At 52.1% G+C, this 17,039-nt stretch overlaps 3 protein-coding genes across 6 annotated transcripts in view; all 3 read left to right on the top strand.

Moving 5' to 3' along the window:
• Positions 1–6,020, top strand: part of ESPL1 (extra spindle pole bodies like 1, separase) — a 29,835-nt gene extending 23,815 nt beyond the window's left edge. For 2 of the 3 annotated variants that reach the window (XM_045873349.3, XM_045873350.3), the window contains exons 19-31: positions 185–521; positions 717–866; positions 1,486–1,699; positions 1,800–1,990; positions 2,731–2,858; positions 2,989–3,111; positions 3,837–3,992; positions 4,069–4,239; positions 4,365–4,469; positions 4,635–4,750; positions 4,920–5,003; positions 5,172–5,336; positions 5,595–5,998. In XM_045873349.3, the coding sequence (XP_045729305.1) occupies positions 185–521; positions 717–866; positions 1,486–1,699; positions 1,800–1,990; positions 2,731–2,858; positions 2,989–3,111; positions 3,837–3,992; positions 4,069–4,239; positions 4,365–4,469; positions 4,635–4,750; positions 4,920–5,003; positions 5,172–5,336; positions 5,595–5,796 (2,142 nt within the window). In that variant the 3' untranslated portion in view covers positions 5,797–5,998. Of the gene's footprint in view, positions 1–184; positions 522–716; positions 867–1,485; positions 1,700–1,799; positions 1,991–2,730; positions 2,859–2,988; positions 3,112–3,836; positions 3,993–4,068; positions 4,240–4,364; positions 4,470–4,634; positions 4,751–4,919; positions 5,004–5,171; positions 5,337–5,594 lie in introns of all 3 variants that reach the window. The other variant, XM_064591190.1, reaches the window with a different exon arrangement.
• Positions 6,021–6,699: 679 nt separating this feature from the next.
• Positions 6,700–10,153, top strand: PFDN5 (prefoldin subunit 5). The gene is made up of 6 exons (XM_045873348.3): positions 6,700–6,857; positions 7,072–7,174; positions 7,467–7,498; positions 8,457–8,531; positions 8,648–8,753; positions 9,947–10,153. Exons 1-6 carry the CDS (start codon positions 6,786–6,788, stop codon positions 10,021–10,023), a joined length of 465 nt encoding a protein of 154 aa, XP_045729304.1. The 5' UTR covers positions 6,700–6,785; the 3' UTR covers positions 10,024–10,153.
• Positions 10,154–10,214: 61 nt separating this feature from the next.
• Positions 10,215–17,039, top strand: part of MYG1 (MYG1 exonuclease) — a 9,609-nt gene continuing 2,784 nt past the window's right edge. For both annotated transcript variants that reach the window (XM_045873346.3, XM_045873345.3), the window contains exons 1-6: positions 10,215–10,655; positions 10,795–10,907; positions 13,938–14,097; positions 16,208–16,360; positions 16,499–16,621; positions 16,735–16,916. In XM_045873346.3, coding sequence (XP_045729302.2) covers positions 10,215–10,655; positions 10,795–10,907; positions 13,938–14,097; positions 16,208–16,360; positions 16,499–16,621; positions 16,735–16,916 — 1,172 coding nt within the window. The remainder of the gene's footprint in view (positions 10,656–10,794; positions 10,908–13,937; positions 14,098–16,207; positions 16,361–16,498; positions 16,622–16,734; positions 16,917–17,039) is intronic.

The following is a 17,039-nucleotide window of genomic DNA, read 5'->3' as shown; positions in this document are numbered from 1 at the left end:
TCTCCCTCCTTCCACACCCAGGAGTCCCTGCCCTTGGCTGAGTGTGGTGGGTGTCTGTATGGTGGAGAGGTTCATTCCTAATCTTCCCCAAGACCTCTGGGACTGTGCCTCCGCAGTGCCACCTGCTGGCGGATGTCTTGTCACTGAAGGCCCCCGGGCCCTTCTCCCTTTCCACCCATCCCAGGTGAACTTCAGTGATGACAGTGACTTGGAAGACCCTGTCTCAGCTGAGGCACGGCTTGCAGAGGAGCCCAAGAGACGGGGCACTGCCTCCCGGGGCCGGGGCCGGGCCAGGAAGGGCTTGGGCTTGAAGACTGCTTCGGTGGCAGCCCCAGATAGTGGCCCCGGGCGACCTGGGCTCGGTGGCAGGAGCCGGAGGGCCAAGAAGGTGACATCAGGACATTGTGAGGAGCTGGGCTCTGAGATCATGAGGACCATCCCCGAGGAGGAAATGACTGACAACCAGATGGAAATGAGCTTTGAGATCCTCAGGGGCTCTGATGGGGAAGACTCCACCTCCGGTATGATGGTAATGGTGGGAGGGAGAAGGTGCATACATTTTTGGGGGGTTGCCCCGGGACCAAAGCCCAAGAAATAATTGGTGCCAAAGACAGTACAGAAATAAAGCTTTTTTCCTGGCTCTGGGACTGGATCCTAGAAAGAACAAAGGGAATGGCAGGAGGAAGGAACTACAGAAAGTCATGTTCTCTCCCCAGGTGGGAAGGCACCCACTCTAGGACCTGATACCGCCATAGGAGAATGTGAGGTGTTGAGACGTGATTCCAGCAAAGAGGAGCTGCCCATCCCATGCCCAGACAAGGATCTCGGTCCTCGGCTCCGACTCCCCTCAGCCCCTGCAGCCATTGGTGAATATGCTGACCTCTGGGGTCTGGTCACTAGGAGAGAGCGAGGCTTTAGGTGTCTGTCTCTCTCTCTTTTTTTTTTTTTTAATAAAGATTTTATTTATTTGAGAGAGGGAGCAAGAGAGAGCACAAGTAGAGAGGAGGGGCAGAGGGAGAAGGAGAAGCAGACTCCCTGCTGAGCAGAGAGCCCGATGTGGGGCCCCATCCCAGGACCCTGAGATTATGACCTGAGCCAAAGGCAGATGCCCAACCTACTGAGCCGCCCAGGCGACCAGCCTCTAGGTCTCTTGATCCTGATGCTCTTCTAGCCTGTCCATGGTTCTATCTTTGGATCCCCATCTAGAGCTGGTCACCTTTGAAGCAGGGTTCAGGGAATTGACCAGCACTCTCTCCACTAACTGTGCAAGTCAGCCTCTCTCAGCTTCTATTATCAATAAAATGGGGTTTGGGAGTTGATGTAAGCTGCGTAGCATCCCGCTTGGCACACTGCTCTTCGTAAATGATAGCTTTTATTTTTTAAGTGGGAGAGGAGGTAGGGCCTTGGAAACCTGGAACTTTCATGCAAAATTATACCAGCTAGGAGGTACGGGACTCATCTATAGCAAGTATATTCACCTTCTAGGTCTGTCTACCTTGAATTCCATCTGTGACTTACTGACCATTGCTTTCCGTGGGGTTAGTCACTGCCCTCCTAGTGGGCTCTATGCTCACCTCTGCCGCTTTCTGGCTTTGTGCTTGGGCCACCGGGATCCCTATGCCACTGCCTGCCTCGTCACCGAGTCTGTGTCCATCACCTGTCGCCACCAGCTGCTCACCCACCTCCACAGGCAACTCAGGTGAGTGGCCACAGTCCCCGAGGCCCATGCTGGGGCAGACTGGAGGGAGGGTCCAGATTTTGAAGGAGGGACAACTCACCCCTACTTGCGTTGTCCACAGCAAGGCCCAGAAGCACCGGGGATCACTCGAAATGGCAGACCAGATGCAGAGACTGAGCCTGGAGGAGAGGCCTGGGGATGTCCCCCTGGCCCGCATCCAGCACCTCTTTTCCTTCAGGGCTTCAGGATCTGGTCAATTCCCTGAGCCCGAGAAGGAGAGTTTCCAGGAGCGCCTGGCTCTGATCCCCAGTGGTACGGTAGTAGGCTGCAGCTGGCTCTTCTGTCCTTGTTTGCATCTTCTTACTAAGGAGTTAGGTGGAGGACTTTAAGGCATTGGTTAACATAGATTTATGACCTTTATGGAAGGACATGTCATATCTTTTCATTGATTAGTCATTTTGTTACTCTCACCAAAGAGAACTACCCTAAATCTGAAAGTCTTTTTTTTTTTTAAGATTTTATTTATTTATTTATTAGAGAGAGAAAGTCAGAGATAATGACAGAGAGCATGAGTGGGGAGAGGTGGGAGAAGCTCCCCACTGAGCAGGGAGCCCGATGTGGGACTTGATCCCAGGACCCTGGGATTGTGTGACCTGAGCTGAAAGCAGACGCTTAACCAACTGAGCCACCCAGGTATGCCCCTCCACCAACTTTAACTTTGAGTTACTAGCAGGTTCAGTGTCTTTCCGCAGGGGTGAGTTCAGGCGTGCAGAGGCTTCCTATGCTAACATGAAATCCGTTACCAGATGATTTGAGTGCCTCCCTCTGTGCAGGAACTTCTGTTTCTGTGAGGGACACAAAGAAGTACAAGATGTGGTCTCTGTCCACAGGCGGCTGTTAGGGCAAGGGAGAGCACCTTGAACTAGTGACAAGGGAAGATTTCTTGGAGTTGTTGGAGTTGTCTTGAGTGATAAATGGGGATTGAGTGCAGAAGACGGAGAAGGGGATTCCTTGTAAGAGCTGAAATGATCCTGGTATGCTCTCTGTGGCAGGGGTGACCGTGTGTGTGTTGGCTCTGGCCACGCTCCAGCCTGGAACTGTGGGCGACACCCTCCTGCTGACCCGGCTAGAAAAAGACAGTCCCCCAGTCACTGTGCAGATCCCAACTGCCCAGAACAAGGTAGGTTTCCTGGGCCAGTAAGTTGGGCTGGGGTAGGCTTCTGGTGAAGCTGCTCCCATTCTGTGGCTGGGGGACGGAGAGATGGTGATCGTGTGGACCAGCAGAAAGCTCACAGCCCCATCTCTCAAAGTTTCCTCTGAGTTCAGCCCTGAAAGAGTTTGACGCCATCCAGAAGGAGCAGAAAGAGAACAGCAGCTGTACTGACAAGCGAGAGTGGTGGACAGGGCGGCTAGAACTGGACCATAGGATGGAGGTGTGTGTCTGCAAGGTGGGGTGGGGTCAGGCCTGCCCTGGGAGTGACCCCGGGGGTGTCAGTGTCTTCTCTCTCAGGGGTCCCAGGCCAGTGCTGAGTTACCTCAGGTCCTTTCTGGAAGCATCGGCCTAAATTTTAAAAAATGATGTTACCTGGCAAAGACTTTAAACAAGAGCCAAAAACCTGAAGGTGTTATGGCAACAGAATGTTTAAAGATACATACAAGAAAAGGGATTTAATTTACGCCCAAGTATCAGCTTCCTGGGTTTAGTTTTCATCGCCCGCCTATTTGTATTTGTCAAAACATAGTGATATGTAATAAATCATCTTATCTGTACTCCCCTAGTCTCAGCAAATGAAAAATGTTTCTAGCTTCTTGCCTTTTTTTTTTTTTTTTTAAGAGGGGGAGAGAGAGAGGAGGCGGGAGGGGCAGAGGGAGAGGGAGAGAGAGAATCTGAAGAAGGCTCCACGCCGAGCGTGGAGCCCGACACGGGGCTCCATCTCACGACCCTGAGATCACTACCTGAGCCAAAATCAAGAGTCAGACGCTTAACTGACTGAGCCACCCAGGTGCCCCTCTAGCTTCTTGCCTTTTTAACTGGCAGGAAGATATGTAAGACAAATATGCTGGAAAACCCATTTCATCATGTCCAGAATGTTGGTGACTGTGGGATAAGAAACTCAGCTCCTCTCTGGGACTAAAGGTTCTATTCCTCCTCATTCAGGTTCTCATCACTTCCCTAGAGAAGCATGTGTTGGGCTGCTGGAGGGGACTGTTGCTGCCATCCAGTGAGGACCCTGGCCCTGCCCAGGAGGCCTCCCGCCTACAAAAGTTGCTGCAGGAATGTGGCTGGAAATATCCTGACCCCACTCTGCTGAAAGTGAGTTGAGAAATCAGGGAAAGGGGAAGAAGCTAGACTTAATAATTCTTTCTCACTGACCACTGTTCCCTTGCAGGCCATGCTCAGTGGTGCCAGTACCCTCACTCCTCAGGACGTTCAGACCCTGGCCTCTGGGCTGTGCCCAGTGCGGCCGGAACGAGCCCAAGAGCTTCTGAGTGAGGCAGTAGGACGCCTGCAGGGTCAGACAGTCCCAAGCGACAGGCACCTTGTCCTAGTGCTAGACAAGGTAAGGAGCTAGGGGCTGGAGGGGCAGTGTCTGGTGGACAGTGGGCACCAACTCACCCCCATGCCCCTTCCGACACTTGTGTGAGCCTGCCTGGAGATAGTCATCCCCGTGTGCTTTTACCCCAGGACCTGCAAAAGCTGCCGTGGGAGAACATGCCCAGCCTCCGGGCACTGCCTGTCACTCGGCTGCCCTCCTTCCGCTTCCTGCTCAGCTACTCCATCATCAAAGAGGTGGGGTTCAGGGAGTGGGGAATGACTGGTGATTGACAGAGATCTGGGAAGACAGGAGAGGGTCTCGGGGACCGATGGCTCATTCGTGGAAAGGAGTTTGGAGTTTGTGGAAGCTTGGGCCCTCTGGCCAGACCAGGGTCCTGATCATCAGTATCTTCTCCTCAGTCTGGGGCCTCATCAGTGCTAAGCCAAGGGGTGGATCCACGCAATACCTTCTATGTTCTGAACCCTCACAATAACCTGTCAAGCACAGAGGAGCAATTTCGAGCCCATTTTAGCAGGTCAGTGGGATAAGAGTAAGAAAGGGGGTGGGGGAGAGCAGAGACCACATAGAGGGGCTCATATACTTTCCTGCAGAATCAAGTGGTACAGCCCACCTTCTCCCTAGTATTCCCTCTGCCCTCTTTGCCAACTGACCCCAATTCTTACTCCTACCTTTTCCCCCCGCAGTGAAGCTGGCTGGAGAGGGGTGGTTGGGGAAGTGCCAAGCCCAGAGCAAGTGCAGGTGGCCTTGACGGAGCATGACTTATATATGTGAGTGCCTAAGGCAGGGAGGTGGGGAGAGGGGCAGGCCCTGGAGGAGGGCGTCACCAGAGTTTTCTTTGGGGCTTTGAAGTCACTGGCTGACTCAGGGCGCCCTTGGAAACATGGCCGAGGCCGGGTATTGCTAGGTCAGACTTGTCTCACGTCCCTCTGCCTTAGCTACGCAGGGCACGGGGCTGGCGCCCGCTTCCTGGATGGACAGGCCATCCTCCGGCTGAGCTGCCGGGCGGTGGCCCTGCTCTTTGGCTGCAGCAGTGCGGCCCTGGCTGTGCACGGGAGGCTGGAGGGGGCTGGCATCGTGCTCAAGTATATCATGGCTGGCTGGTGAGTCCTGAGGGCCCTTCCTAGCTCCCAGCCAGGCTCTTTCCCCGGCCTGAACCCTAAATCTTCTCTTGTGCCCCCCCCCCGTTCTAGTTCCCTGGCATGCCTGGGCCTTTAATCTTTGCCCTCTTCTGCCCCCCCTCCTGGAACTAGGGCACTTCTCATTGGCTCACTCCTCTTTCCTCACCCACCACCGCCAGTCGTGTCTGCCTATGTATTTTGTTTTAGAGCCCTCACTTTGTAGTTCTTCTCTTTTCCCAGTCCCCTGTTTCTGGGTAACCTCTGGGATGTGACTGACCGTGACATCGACCGCTACACGGAGGCTCTGCTGCAGGGCTGGCTTGGAGCAGGCCCAGGAGCCCCCCTTCTCTACTATGTCAGCCAGGCCCGCCAGGCTCCCCGACTCAAGTATCTTATCGGGGCTGCACCTGTGGCATATGGTTTGCCTGTCTGCTTGCGATGACCCCTTGGAGCTGTCCTAGTGCCAGGCCGGTGGAAGCCATGTGACTTTTCTACCTCCCATTAGACTTAACCCTTAGGACAAATATTTTAAGTGATTTTTCCCAGTATTTTATATGAAACCTTTCCCTTTGATTTAACCTTAATATAATAAAGATGAAGTACTTGAACCTGTTTTGTGTGGTTCATTGGAGAACATTTGTAGACACAATTATTGGCCCCGCCCACTATGTGGTACTATAAAGAGGTGAGAACAGCTTGCAGTGGAAGTGCGCGCTCTCTCTCGCTGACAAATAAAATCTTAAAAAAAAAAAAAAAAAAAAGAGGCCACCGTCCTCTCCCCACATATGCCTTCTCAGGCCATGAACTTTAGCAGCAGATTCCGTGGGATTTTCGTATGGTTTTTCTCTCCCCAACCAGATTGTTAAATGCCTCGGAAGCACGTTATCTTACAATCCCGTGTATCCCTCACATCTAACACATGGTAAAACATCGTTTTGATTACTAAACCTTGTGCTGTGCTTGCTGGTTGACAACGTGACTCCTTGTGGTTCTCTCCCCCACCAGACCTTTCCACCGTGTGAGCCCAAAGGACCACTCACGATGCTGCTTGACCCGCGAATTTCACAGGCTTCTTTCTTGCCTGTGGTTCGTTAGGTTTAGAGCACCCACACGGAGTAGCATACGTTACTTCGCAATGTTGTGGTGATGAACCGGGTATTTTTAAGCTTTTTAAGCTCCCTGAGGGAAGTAGTCCTGTTTGCTCCACCTTTACTCTGGTAGGCGTCGGAGGTTTTGTGAAAACAAGGCGCAGCTTTCGCCAAACCAATGTAAGTCCCCGAAAGGCTCCGGCCCGCCCTTCCCCGCCCCGACGAAGGACCATAGAGATGCCCGGCAAGCGAGGCCTCCTGGCGCAGCCATCGAGATGCGCAGCGGGCGGCTAGAGCGTTGCTGGTCGAGCCGGCTTCCGCTCCGTTAGTCCTCCTTCCCAACATGGCGCAGTCAGTTAACATCACCGAGCTGAGCCTGCCGCAGCTAGAAATGCTCAAGAACCAGCTGGACCAGGTGGGGACGGGCGGCAGAGACACCCCATTCCCGCTTCACGTGCCTCCTGCCCACGCGTCCTCCCTCGCCCCCCATTCCTCCCCTCTTTGGGAGGCTTCCCTTCCCCTGGGAAACCCCCACCCCACCCCACCCCATCCCAGGATCGGCCTCCTCTCCGGCAGTGCCCCCTCTCTCTCCAGCCCCCCACAATGATCCTATTTCCCGTCCTCTGTAGGAAGTGGAGTTCCTGTCCACGTCCATTGCCCAGCTCAAGGTGGTACAGACCAAGTATGTGGAAGCCAAGGACTGTCTGAACGTGCTGAACAAGAACAACGAGGGTATGGGGTAGGCGCGTGAAGGCAACCTGGGGGATGTGGTGAGCCGGCTACTCTCGTCCCGCCTTCTAATCCCGTTGTCCTTACCTGAGATGAGAAAGCAATCCTTTACGTACTGTAGAGCGCTACAGGAGCCCTTTCATGTTGCCTATCTAGAGTTGAAATGTACAGGACATTCCTCTGCTGTTGTCCCTGTTTCCGTTCTTGTCTTAAGATCTCTCATTCTCTCTGCCATCTTGGAACTCTCTTTAACGTCTTAACCTTCCCCAGATGTTTGTCTTAATTGCTTTCACAGGGAAAGAATTACTCGTCCCACTGACGAGTTCTGTATCCTTTCCACAGAAACTGCTACCCTGCTCTTTCCTTTTCTCTCTCACCCCTCGCCCGAAAAAAAAGAAAAAAAAAAAGATGGGATTAGTTTTGATTACTCTAGAGAGTCCCCATGATTCTGAGAACGCTCTTATTATGCATTCTTTGTACCTCTCCTACCTAACCTGGGGCCAACATCCAGCTAATGCCTTGTGAGCACCAGGGCATATGTAGAATTGAGATGTGATTATTTCCCTTTGCTGTTTGAGAATATCCTCTAATAGGAAGACAAAACAGGTGGGTTTAGACTTTTACTAATAACTTAGAAGAGATAAACGATGGAAGAATAACAGGATATAGAAACAAGGGGGTTGGCTGTGTTTATGAATCCTGTTTTGGCTTACCTATGGCTCTTATTTCTAAACTGTTGTTACCAAGAAACCTGGATTGTGGCTACCCGTTCAGTGTTTTACTTGAATGAGTTAAGTTATGACAGTAGAGCATCTGTAAGCTGTAGTCTGAGAACTGACAGGCTGAAAAAGAAATACAGAAGCAGTGTGGTAGGGGTTGGCTAAATAGTGAGCATTAAATCCACTAGGAATTAGCTAGTGATTTCATGACTGGGGCTGTTGATGGAAAGTGAAGCCGGCTTTTCACTTTACTACTCTCCAGCAGTAGGAAAATATCATTGTATCTAGTCCTTCTGGGGGGGCTAGTGGAAAAAACTGTAAGAACTGCTTGTAGGATGGGAGATGGGATCAGGGCAAGAGAGTGTTCTAGCATATGCCATTTTCTCCATAAGGAGCCAACTTCTCTGTCCCTTCCCATTTGGAGTGTATGGGTACAGTTCTAAGGCCTCCAGATTCTTCAGTCCTTGTGGCTTGTAGCTTTTTAGAAAAGAAGGCCAAGCAGGCTGGCTGACAGGGAATCATGACACTCCTGCTGGGCTAGTTTTCCCTTAATCCTTGCTTCTCAGATGTATGTCCCTGGGAAGCTACATGATGTGGAACATGTACTCATCGATGTGGGAACAGGCTACTATGTAGAAAAGGTGAGTGGAAGTAACCACCTGGATGCCCCTCTGAGCAGGGAAAGGAAGTTTAGGGGAAGACCTAGAATGCAGCATAGGGTCTCCTCTTAGCCCTTCATTCACCTCTGACCTTGCAGACAGCTGAGGATGCCAAGGACTTTTTCAAGAGGAAGATAGACTTCCTTACCAAGCAAATGGAGAAAATCCAGCCAGCTCTGCAGGAGAAGCATGCCATGAAACAGGGTAAGATTGGCCTGGGGCACCTCTTCACCCTTTCTACTTCCATGGTAAAGAGCATGGATTCCAGTATGAACTGGGGGTGTCCCCTTGGCTAGATTAAAACCATGTCTTTCTCTTTGGTGTCTAGATGTATTCTCTAGATTCTGTGCATTACATATCCACTATTTGTAGATTGCTGTGTTGGGTGCTTGCGAAATTTAGAGGAAGGAAATCATCCTTGTTCTTGGGGTGTTCTATTTAATGGGGATGGAATTGAGGAGATGATATGTGTAAATGAACACACAGGAAAGAAATAACAGCCCTAACTAAGTACTAGCCATTGCAACCCTGGCTACACATGAGAATAACCCAGGATGTTTAAAGAGGAAGCCTGAGTCCAAGCCAAACCAATTAAATCAACCTGGGGGTGGGGGGACTCTAGGGGGTCAGTGTTTTTCTAAAAACTGCCCAGGAAGGGGCGCCTGGGTGGCTCAGTTGGTTAAGCGACTGCTTTCGGCTCAGGTCATGATCCTGGAGTCCCAGGATCGAGTCCCACATCAGGCTCCCTGCTCAGCAGGCTCCCTGCTGACCCTCCTCTCTCTCATGCTCTCTGTCTCTCATTCTCTCTCTCGCAAATAAATAAAATCTTAAAAAAAATAAAAAAATAAAAATTCCCCAGGTAATTCTGTTACACGGTCAGGATTGAGAATCACTGTTCTAAAGGTGAAAATCTTATCCACAGTTATGTTTGACTCGTTTAATAATGTGTTTTGTTCATTTTTATGTCTCAGTGGTTATCATATATTTACTGACACATTGTAGACTGTAAATTTGTGTATGCATGTAAATGTGTCCCACAGTGGATCAGTGTTAAAAGCTTTGGGGTTGTTTTGTTTTGTTTTGTTTTTAATTATTTGAGAGAGTGCGCGAGCAGGGTGGGGGGAAGAGCGGGGGGAGAGACTCTCAAGCGGACTCCATGCTGAGCTAGGAGCCGGAAGTGGAGCTCCATCTCAAGACCCTGAGATCAGGATCTGAGCCGAAACCAAGAGTCCCACGCTTAACCAACACCACCACCCAGGCGCCCCTCACTGTGTTATAAGTTTTATTAACGGTACTTGGTTGTCTACCTGTCTTTAAATTTTTTCCTCGCGTTTCCTGAACTCTGGGTTCTCCCCTCAAGCTCCAGACCAGGATCTGACGCTTCTTTTTTCCCGCAGCTGTCATGGAGATGATGAGCCAGAAGATTCAGCAGCTCACAGCCCTGGGGGCACCTCAGGCTACTGCCAAGGCCTGAGAGCTTGTTTCGGATCTGGGGCAGAGGGACTCTGCCTCAGGAGCTTGGGACTTTGTGGGCGTGGCTTCCTGGGGTCCAGGAAGAGAACGATCTTGTGTTTGATGCTAATAAATGTGCCAGCTGGGCAGAATGTTGGTCTTTTCTTGCATGAAGCAAAGGACTGGTGATGACATGGGAGGGCGGTGACGGGCATGCTGTGCCCCTCCCCAGAGCCTGCTCAGTTAGTGGGGGATGCAGTGCTTATCTCGGAGGCTCCACCCTGGGCCTTTGGAGGAGTCCGGCAGAAATTCTGCGAGGCGCCGCTCTCTGCGGGCCGGTTGCCGTGGGAACGGCCGTCCGGCGGAAATGGAGCTGCGCGTGCGCTTCCTCTTCCGGGTCGACGACCCCCCCCCCCCCCCCCCCCGACCCGAGGCTGCATGGGCTGCCGCTTCCCGCGCGGTCTCCTACATCTGCTGCGGCCGCCGCCAGCCTCGCGACCCCGGCCCCGTGGGCTCAGCCTGGAGTCCGTCCCGCCGTCCAAGCGACCCCGCGACAGCCTCATGGCGCCACCCCGAATCGGCACGCACAACGGCACTTTCCACTGCGATGAAGCCCTGGCGTGCGCACTGCTGCGCCTCCTGCCCGAGTACCGGGTACGATCCGCGGAAACTGACCCCGGGACCCCTGAGGGCTTCCGGGGCGGGCTGCGCCTGAGCACCCCCTCCTTCCCCGAACATTCATTCTCTCTCTGCACGACCCTGGCCGTCCCCTCACCTCCTGTGTCCGCTGCAGGATGCAGAGATTGTGCGGACCCGGGACCCCGAAAAACTGGCTTCTTGTGACATCGTGGTAGATGTGGGTGGCGAGTACGACCCTCAGAGACACCGATATGACCATCACCAGAGGTGAGTGCCCAGATTGCATTTCTTTAGCGTCCTTGACTTCAGCTTTGTTCTGGGCCCCAAGGCAGCCATCCGCTGCGGTGGTCCGTGCCCGCGAAGGGAACCGCCTCATCCTGGAAAGCCAGCTGCTGAGTGCCACGGGACTACAGCCTGCCGGCTCGCCCCCTGCTTTGCGACCATCCCCCGGCCTTGGGCCTCCCTGGCTTCCAGGCGGTCCTCACGCCCCTCCCCGCCGGCCGCCTTCCTTGGCCCAGTCAGGATTTTCTCCCACTAGCACCATCCTCACCCCAGTTAATACCCCAGTTCAGATTGGTCCTTTCACGTGCCCTTGCTGCCCCACTTCAGACTGCTGGGCCCACACGGCAGCGGTGGTGGTGACAGCTCAGATGTATGTGGTCCTCTACTTCATTTATACTCGTACATTGGGAAATCTTTCTTTTCCAAGGCTGACCCATTATCCATGGTACCATTTCAGTCCTCTTCCTCTCAGGCCCCTACCTCCTCAAACTCCCTCAGTGAGTGACCCTGCCACCTCCTTTTCAAAGGAAATTGAGCCTTTCCTGCATGCGCATCCGCAGATTCCCGTTCCCAAGCATCCTCCGCTCCCTCTTTCCAGTTCAGGAAACATTGTTCCCTTCTGTTTGCCCCTTTTGTGATCTATTACTTTCTCCTCGGGGGGCTCACACCACCGTTCTCCCCAGTGTTTGTTTGTTTCTCTTTTAAGATTTTATTTACTTATTTGAGAGAGTGAGAGAGCATGAGCAGTTGGAGGGGCAGAGCTTCAAGAGGGAGAAGCAGGCTCCACTCGGGGCTCCATCCCAGGACCCTGGGATCATGACCTGAGCCGAAGGCAGGCACTTAACCCACTGAGCCACCCAGGCGCCCCCTCCCCCAGCCTAAAACTCTGCCCAAGCGTCTCCATTTGGAAATCAAGAGTAAATAATAAACCCAACCCTCCCTCATATACCCCACACTGCTTAAAGTGGGGATCTCTGACAGAGTATGAGGATATTTTATTGTAATTTTAAGTATTTTTCTCCCTTTCCCTTTTTTTTTTTTTTTTAAGTGTACGTATTACATCCATAAATGATGTGGTGGGGGAACCCTCCTGCTGTTTATAGCCTCATCTCTTACCCTCCCTTCTCAGCCTCTCATCAATGAAAGAGCTGGCCCTGGTTCCACATCCCTTCCAGTTCATTCCGTTCATTCTTTCTGCTGGTCCTCTCCCAATCTCTCCACTGGAAATGTTCATGGAAAGGGCCCCTCAACACCGAACTCAGGTTGCTGGTGGAGGGTCTCACCTTAACAGACCTCTTTGTAGCACTCGACAATATTGAGTAATTCCTTTTTCCTAATGATTTTATATATATATTTTTTAACTATGCAGTATTTGATACATAAAACGATGTATTTAGAACTTTTGGAATATAAAACACGTAACAAACACCCATGGACTGATCTCCCAACCTCAGAACTAGAAGACTACCATTACCTTTGCATCTGGGCACCAGTACTTCTTTGCTGTCCCAGTCCCCTGCCTCCCCAGAAGCAAGCGGTGTCCTTAATTCCGTGTTCATCATACCCCTGTTCTGTGTAGTTTAGCGCGTATGTCTGTTTCCATCAACAATTTCGTTTAGCTTCTTTTTGGACTTTTATCTGGGGGCTTACTATGCATTAATCTTTATACCTTGTGAACATTTTATAAATATTTTTGTATTTACTCAATAATAAAAAACAGTAAAGCAAAAAATAAGCTCTCTAGCTGATTCTGACAGACTGGTATTAGAAATTACAGCAGTAGTTTCTACTTCCCTCAGGACTGTCATACCATTTCCCTATTCTCTGTGCCACTGAGAATTCAGATTTCTGCTTTCCTCACTCCCCTGCACCTGCGGGTGACCTTGCATTTGTTCTGCATGCTGGCTGGCACAGTGCTCTCACATGAACTTGTCCACTGAAAATTTCTCAGTGGCTCCCCACTACCTACAGATAAAGTCCAAAATCCAAACTATGGTGGACGAGGCCTGCCATGATCTGGCCCTTGCTTACCCTCTAGCTTTATTTTTTTTGCCACTCCTCATACCCAAGCTGCCTTTCTTGCAGTTCCATATAGAGACCTGTCTTAGCCATTGTAAGAGATGTTGTTCCATCTACCTGGAATGCCTTTTCTCCTTGACCTTTTGTCTGGCTGGCGAACACCTAATTCCTCTTTTAAGAATGACCTGAGGGCGCCTGGGTGGCTCAGTTGGTTAAGCGACTGCCTTCGGCTCAGGTCATGATCCTGGAGTCCTGGGATCGAGTCCCGCATCAGGCTCCCTGCTCAGCGGGGAGCCTGCTTCTCCCTCTGACCCTCCCCCCTCTCATGTGCTCTCTCATTCTCTCTCTCTCAAATAAATAAATAAAATCTTAAAAAAAAAAAGAATGACCTGAAATCTCTCTTCCCCTCTTTCCTTTGTTTATAACCTAGCTAGAGCATTCGCTTGGTTGTTTGTGGGCTTGTCTGCCTGTAGTAGATGAACTTGAAGGAAGGGACATTGTCTTAGGGTTTTGGTTTTGTTGGGTTTTTTGTTGTTGTTTTTTAAGATTTTTTTAAATTTATTTGTCAGAGGGAGAGCACAAGCAGGGGGAGCGGCAAGCAGAGGGAGAAGCAGGCTCCCCACTGAGCAGGGAGCCCAAGGCGGGGCTCCATCCCAGGACCCTGGGATCGTGACCTGTCAAGGCAGACACTTTACCAACTGAGCTACCCAGGCGCCCTTGTCTTAGGGGTTTTTTTTTACCCCTGATGTCTAAAACGCAAAGCCTGGCATGTAGTAAGCATTGAATTAACCATCGTCAAATGAAAGCGTGAATGGAGACTCCAAGCTGAGGTCCATGTTGAACCCCAAGGAAAAGCTAAAGCCCCACAGCTGGGCACCCTCCTCCCAACTCCTGAGTGTTCTCCAGCCTCCACCCCCTCGAGCCTGCACATGCAGGCACATGCTGTGGGCTAACTGGGGCAGCTCTGCCTCAGTCCTACCTCCCTGTGCTCCTCAGATCTTTCACAGAGACCATGAGCTCCCTGTCTCCTGGGAAGCCTTGGCAGACCAAGCTGAGCAGTGCGGGACTCATCTATTTGCACTTCGGGCACAAGCTGCTGGCCCAGTTGCTGGGCACCAGCGAAGAGGACAGCATGGTGGGCACCATCTATGACAAGGTGGGGACCCAAGGACAGAGATGACCCATAAATGTGTCTCCACCAACTGGGAATGGCACTCATGCAGGACTGGGCCTCAGGACTCCTGGCCTACAGTTGGCTCAGCACCTTCTCCCTCGGTCAGGCTCATCTTCTCACAGGGGATGGCTCATCTCTCTCACCTCTATCCCGGGGTGGTTGTGAGAAGTGGGTGAGGTAGTGTTCGGGGAAGGGCTTTGAAAACCATAAAGCAGTGTTTCCTGATCTTTTTCTTGACCTGACATGCATAAAAAATGATTGTTCAACAACTTGGTAATAGAAGAGGCTGCTTGTGTTGGGAAGCACATGGCTTAGAGGTTCTGGCTGCCCTGAAGGTGGAGGGAAGCGTATCTGGGACACGAATTGGGACGTTCAGCTGGGAAGGGTTGGATTATGAAAGTATCTTCAGGTTCCACCAGCATCCCCTGCGAGCAGCTCAGCACGTTCCTGCTTCGGGGAAGGAATGGGGGTACACCTGTCAGATCAGTGATTCTGAGGACACCTGCTTGACCCCCCACGCCTGTGACATTCACTAGTCAAGCTGCAGATTCCGTCAACTCTGGTTTTTGCAGAAGCCATGGAGTTCGGTTCTGTCATGACACAGCGTTAGTACAACCCAAAGAAGTGAAGAAATATGAATGGTTGAATTGGAGCTTTGGGAATACTAAGGTTTTTAGATTGCCTGAGTCCATTTTCCCTTCTGCTGAGGGGCTTCTAATTTTTTTTTTTTTTTAAGATTTCCTTTATTTATTTGAGAGAGAATAAAAGAAAGAGTGCACAAGTGGGGGGGGGGCTGAGCAAGGAGCCTGATGTGTGGCTTGATCCCAAGACCTTAGGATCATGACCTGAGCTGAAGGTACACGCTTAACCAACTGAGCCACCCATGCCCCCTGCTGAGGGGCTTCTAAGCAACTGAAGTAGATTATACCAAGTTTCAGTTGAGCATCAGGTTGGGGTCCAGAGCAAGAGAGGCTGGGCAAAAGGGAGTTTCTTTTTCAGCTCTCCCCGAGGGGAGCACTTTGCTGCATACCACGGACATGTTGATGTTGTAAGCCTATGTGCAGAGCAATTTTGCTGTAAGCGTTCATATCCCATGTCGTTTCTACCCCCAGACTTTTTTTTTTTTTTTTAAGATTTTGTCAGAGAGGGGCGCCTGGGTGGCTCAGTTGGTTAAGCGACTGCCTTCGGCTCAGGTCATGATCCTGGAGTCCTGGGATCGAGTCCCACATCAGGCTCCCTGCTCAGCGGGGAGTCTGCTTCTCCCTCTGACCCTCCTCCCTCTCATGCTCTCTGTCTCTCATTCTCTCTCTCTCAAATAAATAAAATCTTTAAAAAAAAAAAATTTAAAAAAAAAGATTTTGTCAGAGAGAGAAAGTTCGTGCACGCACAGGCAGGGGGAGTGGCAGGCAGAAGCAGGTTCCCCACAGAGCCAGGAGCCCAATGCAGGACTCGATCCCAGAACCCCAGGATCATGACCTGAGCCAAAGGCAGATGCCCAGCCGCCGACTGAACCACGCAGGTGTCCCTGCCCCCAGACTCTTGCAGCACTACCCTACCCTTTCTTTGGCCTCAGGGTTGCAGTACCTGTTCCCACCACGTGACACGTCATGGGCTTCCCTGGGACCACATCCCAGCTCCCATGTCTGGTCCAGCACTCAACCCTCCCACCTGACTCGTGTTTGGCCAGACCCTCATGTACCTCAGTTACCAGGTCACTGAATAGCCTACTCAGCCCACCTGGAGATTTGTCCTATCTCAGCCACCGGGATCCACTCCCAGAGCCCCTCATGGGAACTCGAGCCCTTCCTTATTCTGAAGTCAGCAGCCCCCCCTTCACCCATGCTGGCCTTGACTCAGGCTTTGTGCGGTACCGGAGGGAACGCTGGATTACAAGTCAGGTGATCGGAATTCCAGCCCCAGCACGATTAGATCCCACCTGAAGCCACCGAACTCCCCAGTTCCCCCTTTCTTCATCCAGTGAATGTTGAGACACCCTCAGGGGGCTGTTGTGGAGATTAAATGAGTGAAATCTGTAAAACGTGATGCAAATGGTAGGAATCCCCAAGAGCATTTACTCCTGCTACCGCCTTAGATGTATGAGAACTTTGTGGAGGAGGTGGACGCAGTGGACAATGGGATCTCCCAGTGGGAAGAGGGAGAGCCTAGATACGTGCTGACTACCACACTGAGTGCCCGGGTTGCCCGACTGAATCCTGCCTGGAACCAGCCCAACCAAGACACCGAGGTAAGGAGAGCCCCAAAGGAAGAGACCAGGAGGCCTGTAAGCACTTTGGGGGAGGACAGGAGAGTGGCTGCCTCCTCCAGTCCTAGCAAAGTCAAAAGCTGGGGCCAGCACCGCGGTTCTCATTCCCACGATCCCCAGGCCGGGTTCAAGCGTGCAATGGCCCTAGTCCGAGAGGAGTTCCTGCAGAGACTGGACTTCTACCAGCACAGCTGGCTGCCAGCTCGGGGCTTGGTGGAAGCAGCCCTGGCCCAGCGATTCCAGGTACAGGCCCGGGAGGAGGCACCGTGGTTCGCGGCTTAGTGACTGTTGGCAGGCTGCTGGCCGGCAGGGGCTCCTGCTTCCACCCTCGTCTCCCAGCCCGGCCTCCCTTTCAGGTGGACCCAAGTGGGGAGATAATAGAACTGGCGAACGGTGGATGCCCCTGGAAAGAGCACCTCTACCACCTGGAATCTGGGCTGTCCCCACCGGGGACCATCGCCTTCGTTATCTACACTGACCAGGCCGGACAGTGGCGGGTGCAGTGTGTGCCCAAGGAGCCCCATTCATTCCAGAGCCGGTAAGGCCCTAGAGGACCACCCTGCGGCCCTTGACCTTCAGGCCTGTTTCAGCCCTATCAGAGGGACCACGAACCTTGGCCTCTTCTGTGCTCCCTCTCTCTGCTCCTCCAGGCCTCCACCTG

Source organism: Mirounga angustirostris, unplaced genomic scaffold (genome assembly GCF_029215605.1).
Source record: "Mirounga angustirostris isolate CCGP_5_RB_7025 unplaced genomic scaffold, mMirAng1.0.hap1 SCAF_5, whole genome shotgun sequence".
In the NCBI taxonomy this organism is placed as follows: domain Eukaryota; kingdom Metazoa; phylum Chordata; class Mammalia; order Carnivora; family Phocidae; genus Mirounga; species Mirounga angustirostris.
Note: the sequence above shows the minus strand (reverse complement) of the source record. Positions and strands in the feature narration are given on the sequence as shown.

Coding starts and splice junctions, on each gene's coding strand:
- PFDN5 (XM_045873348.3), top strand. CDS start 6,786: ATGGCGCAGTCAGTTAACATCACCGAGCTGAGCCTGCCGCAGCTAGAA. Junction 8,532..8,647: donor CAGGCTACTATGTAGAAAAG/GTGAGTGGAAGT, acceptor CTGACCTTGCAG/ACAGCTGAGGATGCCAAGGA. Junction 8,754..9,946: donor GAAGCATGCCATGAAACAGG/GTAAGATTGGCC, acceptor TTTTTCCCGCAG/CTGTCATGGAGATGATGAGC.